We start from the raw sequence: 9,223 nt of genomic DNA, 5'->3' as shown, positions 1-9,223 counted from the left end.
TCATACATAAAAGAATTCAGAGAAGATTCAAATATTATTCATAGATAGATTTGTTCATAAACCCACAATTCATCGGTCTCAACAAACACACCGCAAAAAGAAGATTACATCGAATAGATCTCCACAAGAGAGGGGGAGAACATTGTATTGAGATCCAAAAAGAGAGAAGAAGCCTTCTAGCTACTAGCTATGTACCCGTAGGTCTGAAGTAAACTACTCACACTTCATCGGAGGGGCTTGGATGATGATGTAGAAGCCCTCCGTGATCGATGCCCCCTCCGGCGGAGCTTCGGAACAGGCCCCAAGATGGGATCTCAGGATACAGAAAGTTGCGGCGGTGGAATTAGGTTTTTGGCTCCGTCCCCGATCGTTTGGGGGTACGTGGATATATATAGGAGAAAGAAGTACGTCGGTGGAACTTTGAGGGGCCCACGAGGCAGGGGGCGCGCCCTAGGGGGGGCGCCCCCTACCCTCGTGACCACCTCGTGGCTTCCTTGACGGAGGGTCCAAGTCTCCTGGATCTTATCTAATGAGAAAATCACGTTTCCGAAGATTTCATTCCGTTTGGAATCCGTTTGATATTCCTTTTCTTCCAAACCCTAAAATAGGCAAAAAAACAACAATTCTGGGCTGGGCCTCCGGTTAATAGGTTAGTCCCATAAATAATATAAAAGTGGAGAATAAAGCCCAATAATGTCTAAAACTGTAGATAATATAGTATGGAGCAATAAAAAATTATAGATACGTTGGAGACGTATCAACCGACCTTCCTCTCATGTTGTCGAACACCCCATAGAAAGGCCACCACAATGTTGCCAGATAGTCACCTTTGTTCTGTTGAAAGTTTGAGCAGTTTTCCATATAAATTAATCCATAAATGCGATAGATAAATCATGATAAACAAATTAAACATGAAGATCAAATGATCAAAAGTACTAGACATATAATCAAGCATGTATGACAAAAGTACAATATCTAGATAAATTTCTAGTACAAAATCTGGAAATAATAGCTAACACAAGGGATAAGTAGTAAGGACACATACAATGCTATGGAAGAAGATCCAGATGTATCAGTAGCCATGTGCTACCTCTTGAGTACTTGCGTTGATTTTCCCTTGAAGAGAAAAGGGTGGTGCAGCAAAGTAGCGTAAGTATTTCCCTCAGTTTTTGAGAACCAAGGTATCAATCCAGTAGGAGGCTACGCGCGAGTCCCTCGCACCTACACAAAACAAATAAATCATCGCAACCAATGCGATAAGGGGCTGTCAATCCCTACACGGTCACTTACGAGAGTGAGATCTGATAGATATGATAAGATAATTTTTTTGGTATTTTTATGATAAAGATGCAAAGTAAAATAAAAGCAATAAAAATAACTAAGTGTTGGAAAATTAATATGATAGAAGATAGACCCGGGGGCCATAGGTTTCACTAGTGGCTTCTCTCAAGAGCATAAGTATTTTACGGTGGGTGAACAAATTACTGTTGAGCAATTGACATAATTGAGCATAGTTATGAGAATATCTAGGTATGATCATGTATATAGGCATCACGTCCGAGACAAGTAGACTGACTCCTGCCTGCATCTACTATTACTCCACACATCGACCGCTATCTAGCATGCATCTAGAGTATTAAGTTCATAGGAATAGAGTAACGCATTAAGCAAGATGACATGATGTAGAGGGATAAATTCATGCAATATGATAAAACCCCCATCTTGTTATCCTCGATGGCAACAATACAATACGTGTCTTGCTGCCCCTACTGTCACTGGGAAAGGACACCTCAAGATTGAACCCAAAGCTAAGCACTTCTCCCATTTCAAGAAAGATCAATCTAGTAGGCCAAACCAAACTGATAATTCGAAGAGACTTGCAAAGATAACCAATCATACATAAAAGAATTCAGAGAAGATTCAAATATTGTTCATAGATAAACTTGATTATAAACCCACAATTCATCGGTCTCAATAAACACACCGTAAAATAAAATTACATCGAATAGATCTCCACAAGAGAGGGGGAGAACTTTGTATTGAGATCCAAAAAGAGAGAAGAAGCCATCTAGCTAATAACTATGGACCCGAAGGTCTGAGGTAAACTACTCACACTTCATCGGAGAGGCTATGGTGTTGATGTAGAAGCCCTCCGTGATCGATGCCCCCTCCGGCGAAGCTCCGGAACAGGCCCCAAGATGGGATCTCGTGGATACAGAAAGTTACGGCGGTGGAATTAGGGTTTTGGCTCCGTATCTGATCGTTTGGGGGTACGTAGGTATATATAGGAGGAAGAAGTACGTTGGTGGAGCAACAGGGGGCCCACGAGGGTGGAGGGCGCGCCTGGGGGGGGGGTAGGCGCGCCCCCTACCTCGTGGCCTCCCTGTTGGTTGCTTGACGTAGGGTCCAAGTCTCCTGGATCTTGTTCATTCCAAAAATCACGTTCCCGAAGGTTTCATTCTGTTTGGACTCCGTTTGATATTCCTTTTCTTCGAAACCCTAAAATAGGCAAAAAAACAGCAATTATAGGTTGGGCTTCCGGTTAATAGGTTAGTCCCAAAAATAATATAAAAGTGGATAATAAAGCCCAATAATGTCCAAAACAGAAGATAATATAGCATGGAGCAATCAAAATAGATATGTTGGAGACGTATCACCATGTCACTGAAGAGATTGTCGACGTCAGGGAAGTAGTTGTGCGCGACCATGTTAGAGAAGAAGCCAGAAGTAACGCATGAGCACTCCCTCAAACCCCGATCGACCATCTCTAGACTCCAGCACAAGATTACAAGAAGCGGGCTCTCAAAGGTCTAATGCTCCACTTCACGGTGCACGCCGTGAAGCAGAGTGGGAAAGACCCATGATGCAAAGATTTGGAAGTGGGAGGTAGAGGCATAAGTTGTCGAATGGTAGTGTTTTATCTACATACACGGGGGTGAGTGGGACTAAATTTTTCACACTTCCCTTGCCATGCATGAATGAGCCATATGGGATCTCCTAGGAATTATTAAAAATTATAAAGTGAGATATAATCCCAATAATTTCAACGTATCCATTCGCCACTAACTCCTTGTCTCCCTCCATCGTGATCTATGGCTGGTGTCAAGGCTGCCGCCTCATCCAACCTCACATTGAGGGGCTATTTGGTTTGAAGCCAAAACTTGGCAAAGTTCAAACTTGCCAACATTTGACAACTTTGACTAGTGTTTAGCTAGAAGAGTTGCCAAATTTGAAGCCCAACCAATCATGCTCATTTTTTAGAGTTGCCAAAAGTGGCTTGCAAATATAGGCTCCAAAACAAGCAGGCTCTTAATAGTCACTCCAAAAGCGACGGCCACCGCATGCCACCACTGGCATCATGAGTCACGAATTGAGAACCTTTGCTCCTCTCTTGTCAGTTGTCCATGGAGCTTTTTTTTTGTTTGAGAGGTGTCCATGGAGCTTTATGGTCACATTAGTGTAGAACGTGTACAGCAAAGGGAGCATGGCTGAGTAAATAACAAGCAGTAAAGATGATCAGATCCGACATACCACCTGTTTTTTTTTTAAAGGAAACTTTTCCTTTTGAGCTAAAAGGACTTTCAATATTGACATGCCTTTCAAAATGTAACTTTGTCCATTAGTAGGGCTGGAAAAAAGCTCGAAATTCGCGAGCTAAATGAGTAGCTCGTGACTCGACTCAAATTGACTTGAACACGAAGAATAACTAGTCGAGCCGAGCTTTATTTTAAGATCGTTTATATACCACGAACTGAGTTCACGAGTACTCGTGTAACTCATTAAGCTCGGTATAAAAATCAGCCACCCAACACCAGCTTGCATCCCAGGCCAGTCACATAGGCCAACGCAGGACCCATCCGCAAAACACTAGGCTCGGCCGCCAAGGAGACACACGCCACGATTCCTTTTCTTCCATCCCTAGCGAAATAGCGAGAGACCAGTCTGTCTATTCCCCTCCTGTTTCCTTTGTTTTTGAATCGTGAGTTTACGAGGGCGGCAGTGCCTCATAAAACCACCTCTCGGATGTTACTAACTTGCTTATTATTGTGGTCATATGTGGAACTGTGGTCATGTGTATGTTACTAACTTGCTGATTATTATGGTCATGTACATGTTACTGACTTGTTGATACCACTTACAATTGTTTGTAAACATCATACATGCTTAATATGTACATGTCACATTCCCAATTAATAAATTTTTATCATATTCACAAGGTTTTATGTCCATATCTATAACGAGCTTAACAAGCTAAACATGCTACAGAGTCGAGCCAACCTTGGAGTTGAGCTTGTTATAGTAATGAGTCGAGTCGAGCTAGCTCGTTAATGAAACGAGCTCTAGCGAGTTGAGCTGACTCGACTCGGCTCGAATTCTAGCCCTATCCATTAGTTTCTACTACTCTTTCCGTCCCAAATTATTTGTCTTAAATTTGTCTTTGTTTTATTAAGGTTTGTGTCCTGTTTAGAAAGACGAGACGATGGTGGCTCCCTGAAGATGAAATAAGGTTCTCCCTGTCTAGCCCCCGTCCTGGTGGTGTGTCGAACATCGTCGATGTGCATGTTGAGGTGTGTCTTCGACAGATCTGTCTTTGGTAGATTTAATCGGATTTGGTCGTAATTCCTCTACGTTCATGTGTTTTCAGACTAGATCCTTTTGATCTATGACATCGGCGGTTGCTGTTCTAGTGCGTTGATCCTATGGGGGCTTAGCACAACGACTTCATGATTGTCTACTACAATAAGTTTTGCCCGGCTCTGATGAAGGAGGGGCGATGAGGGCGGCGGGCCTTCAACTCGCTTAAGTATTTGTAGTCGTCGCTAGGTGTAATTTTTATTATTCTGATGTTCATTGTACTATCATGATCGAAGATGAATAGATTATTTTTTTAAAAAAAGAAGTGTAGAGTTACACGTTATAGTGTTAGATACATCTATATCTAGAAAAAATATCTAAGACAAATAATTTGGAACGGAGATAATACACAATAACCATAAAATCATTATTTTGCATTAGTATTTTCTGATACAAATCCAAGCATACGATTTTCACATATCAAAATATTAATGGGGAAAAAGGTTTACAGTTTGACCAGTACAAGACTGGAGGGACTAGCACCCTTCAAACCATACCGCACACGCTAGTAAATGGACAACACATTTCCAAGTAGTGTCCAAATTGGATGCTCGGGTTTTGGATGAAAGTTACCTAAAAAGGGAACCAACATCTATAAAATTTAAAGATGTTAGAATCTGTTTAGTGGGGCATCATGATGGGCATGAAACCAAACAACCATTGAATCTTTCGAGCAGAACACAGCGACCAAGCTACAGTAAAGATATTTCCAGACACAACATTGCAAACAACCCCGAATAATATCACCCGACGCATCCTAGTGTACACAACGCCTCTGAACACAACAGGTAAGTTGCACGCAAACATTTAACCGACCAAATCGAATTTCAGAGGTCAGGTATGAACCAACAATGAATCTACCACACAACACACAAACCGTGCTTAATGCATCAACTTCAGACCGGTTTCTCAGCATACATTTACGGAAGAACCGAATAATCCTGAATCACCCATGGCTAATGCATGAGATAACTGAAGATGAAAGGCGTATGGAAATGGACGAAATGAATGGGATCATATAAGTGCTGGTGTGACCATAATCTGTCACTGCTCCGCTTGTAGAGCACCAATGGATGACAAGACAGGAAAAGGATGATGCTAAGAGTGCCTTGACCACCTGCCATCATTCGTCCAGTGGAAGACCCGGGGCTTGTACTTTGGAAATGCATCTTCCCAGTCTGGGTTCTCGATCAAGTATTTCCATATCCTACAACAAGAAAGTACAAAGCAAGAATAAACCATGTTAGCTAATCACGAGTTATACCTAGATAAACAGAAAGATTGCACACACATATGATAGAGATGGTTCATGCAATACAGTTTCCGATTTGTAGGATAAAAGGAACACACACCTTCTCTCAGTTTCCACAAAATGAGGTGGTTCTGCAGCTGGAGAGGTGGAGCATTGAAGCAGGACTTCAGAGTCTGAAAGCTGGTTAAGTGAGGATGCCATTTCTGCCCAATCTGGCATCCTATACAAGCAGGACAAGACATGGGTATATCACACGGAACAGTTAGTTAACTAGCAAAGTAAAGAGGCACAAGTACTTGCACTTGTAATGATGTATGCTCTTAATATTTCTTGAACTATCATGCAAGATGTAGTTTACATGCATGAGAACAAAAGGCCCATTATTAAAATAGCCAGAAGGAAGAAAAATCATTTTTGTCCCTGTTAGAGGTGTTCATGACGGAAGCTGGGCCAGGATCAAAGCATAAAAATATGATTTTATTTGTTTATTTTCTGCAAACAATTATATTTTTTATTGGGTGTTAGAATATGATAGTGGGTCGAATCTTGGGCAAATGTGGCCTGCCCATGAATGGTAATAATTCGTACACATGGTGCAATTCGCTGATGAATAAAAAGTGGCAAAACCGCCGTACAGCATTTCATGCATAGGTGGCATTGAACATACATGGAGTATGATGACAACAAGTCAGGCAACAATTTAAAATTGTCCTATTGCATAATGCAAACCTCCATCACTTCTTTCCAATTGGTAGTTACTTCACGTATGGAAATTTTGAAGATCAGACTGAACCAAAAAGCAACCTGTGTGATGTCACTTAATGCCTATGTCATACAGGGCCGAAGCTAGCCAAAACACTCAATGGGCTCATCGAGATATACTACATGAATTCAACAGTAATTGGTCTTTAATAGCAATAATTTACTAAAGGTTTTGCCAAATTTTATTGGGGTCAGTTGACCCTGATGCTACAGTGCCAACTCCGTCCATGTGTCCATGGATTAACAACGTTCAGGAACAGAAGGTCAATAGTTAAGTACAAAGAGGCTGAATATGTAGCTACAAAAATCTTCAATTTATTATGTACAATACATAATGAAATGGATGGGAATGTAAGAGACGGACCAGCAGGCAGGGGCAATTTGGAAAATATCAGCATGTGTGTCGTAAGTCTCCAGTAACTTTCCTCGCCAATTTGGATCATAAGAAGAAACACTCACACGAATTCTTCTGACTATTTCATCAGGACACCTTGAAGTGATGTCAAAGCTTGCAGGAGTAACAACTCCCGATGATGTTTGCATCTGAAGACAGCAGGAGTGTTTGTTTCTAAGAAAACTTACTATGAACTGGGGTATGTTTCAAATCAACAATTTAAATAACAATTCTAGTTTACACAAACTAACTACTCCCTCCGATCCGAATTAATTGACGCAGCCTCTATACAATGTCCATTTTACATTGTATAGAGGCTGCGTCAATTAATTCGGATCGGAGGGAGTAAGTGAAATGTTAGTATGAGATGCAGACAAAATAGAATTTCCCTCTTCTTTTTTCCTTCTTCTTTTAGATTAACCTTCAAAGTTCCTTGTTCCAGAGCTTACAATGTTCTATTTTACAAATGTGGTGTTCATTGGCACCAAAAACTACTAATTGACACTTCAGTAGATTCAGGGGAGAGGATATCCCTTACCACAAATCCACCAACTATGGGTCGTGCATTCCCGTAAGAATCAGTCATAGTGTTGATCCCAAGGACACAGAAAGACCGGAGGTGGAACCGTTGCTGGGATTTATGCAGCACTTCAACTATCTTGCAACAAAGTGGATGGGAGTATCCTTCCTGTATGCTGTGCTTTCCTCCAGAAGAATAGACTACCTGTGGGGCGAATTATGGTAATTAGATGCTTCCTCATGTATATTGTGTCAATCAAGAAATTAAGGGCAGCCCGGTGCACGTAGCTCCCGCTTGTGCAGGGTCAAGAAATCTAAAAGAAATTTAACCACCCAAAAAGTTTTGAATTCAACCTTTGTAGAAGCATCATCGAAGCCACCAATCAGGTGAACCTGTAAGCAAATGCTAGTGAGAACATTCCCAAGGGTGCTTAACTGCTCATTGTATATTTTGAGGGGGAAATACAGGAGAAGAAACCAACATCAAATGGTTCGTCGTCATCACCAAGTAATTCTAGCATCTGTTTGAATCCTCCTTCTACAATCTTTGGGAAGTCCATATGGCTAATGGAAGTCCTGAAATCAATTAATGGAAGATCGGATGAATCAGCAAATGTTATTGTGAGTTGGGAAAATACATGAGTTTTGAGTTTCACAAGAAACCAAAGTCTTACAGGATCAGATAAAACGCTCGCTTCTTTTTCACTTACATTCCAGTCTTGTTGTTGCGAATCGCAACACCCACACATGTAGTCATCTCATCTGTGCCCACTAACTACAGATGCAAAAGAACTGATTAATTCACCAATCGCACTATTTGAACGGTCTACGCCTAACTATGCTTTAATCACCCTAGGAATTAAGGCAAAGTGAGTGAAATGTAGCAGAAAGTAATGATGTGCTTTAGTAGGATGCCAGTTTATTCAGGGCCACGAACACAAAACTGATCAGGCAATCAGGTATACAGGTAAAATTGGAAATCCTACATGCTGGCATTCAGAATAACAATCCAATAGCCCTCTGATGATCATACACCAATCCAAACAAATAGTATAACTTGAATAAAGTGATCGCACATCCATAAACTACCAAAGTGAACTCCAAGAGTGCCTGCCCAATCCCCATTTACCAGGAGGCAACACAGGTACGATTTCCACCATTGGGAAACGAAAAGTCATCGCTGAGGCAGCAAAACACGGAACCGCGCAACTGATTCAAACGGCGCGGATCGGACCAAGGATCCCCAATCCCTGCTCGATCGAAGACCTGAGCACAACGCACCTCGACGCGCGCCGGATCGACCGTGGCGTACTCCCGCTGGAACACGTACACGTGCCTGGGCCCCTCCGGCCCCGACGGGACCCGCCTCTCCGGCGCGGCCCTGAGCCGCTCGGACGCGGCGCGCAGCCCGGGGTTCCCCATGAGCGCCGCCACGAGCTCCCTCCCGCTGCTCCCCTGCAGGAATCGGGAGCCGATAGGGTCGTCACAAGGAGGAGAAAGAGAGAGCACGCGTCCACGTGTAACCGCATGAGCGTGCCGTACGTACCTCGGGGGTGGAGCAGGGGACGGGCTCGCCGTCGACGAGGAGCATTATCGCCGTCGGAGTTGGTGGGGGTGTGTGACCGAGCGAAGCAGAGGTCGCGGAGCCGACCAAGGAAATG

General features: G+C 42.7%; 1 protein-coding gene across 1 annotated transcript; it reads right to left on the bottom strand.

Moving 5' to 3' along the window:
- Positions 1-5,589: 5,589 nt before the first annotated feature.
- Positions 5,590-9,217, bottom strand: LOC119330301 (protein N-terminal asparagine amidohydrolase-like). Its single transcript, XM_037603409.1, has 9 exons — positions 9,109-9,217; positions 8,844-9,017; positions 8,273-8,337; positions 8,045-8,138; positions 7,917-7,955; positions 7,582-7,767; positions 7,014-7,192; positions 5,988-6,107; positions 5,590-5,842 (listed from the first exon to the last, which is right to left on the bottom strand). The coding sequence occupies exons 1-9, from the start codon at positions 9,151-9,153 to the stop codon at positions 5,734-5,736; spliced, it is 1,011 nt and encodes a 336-aa protein (XP_037459306.1). The 5' UTR covers positions 9,154-9,217; the 3' UTR covers positions 5,590-5,733.
- Between the last annotated feature and the right edge of the window lie 6 nt (positions 9,218-9,223).

Source organism: Triticum dicoccoides, chromosome 7A (assembly GCF_002162155.2).
Source record: "Triticum dicoccoides isolate Atlit2015 ecotype Zavitan chromosome 7A, WEW_v2.0, whole genome shotgun sequence".
NCBI classification, from domain to species: domain Eukaryota; kingdom Viridiplantae; phylum Streptophyta; class Magnoliopsida; order Poales; family Poaceae; genus Triticum; species Triticum dicoccoides.
Note: the sequence above shows the minus strand (reverse complement) of the source record. Positions and strands in the feature narration are given on the sequence as shown.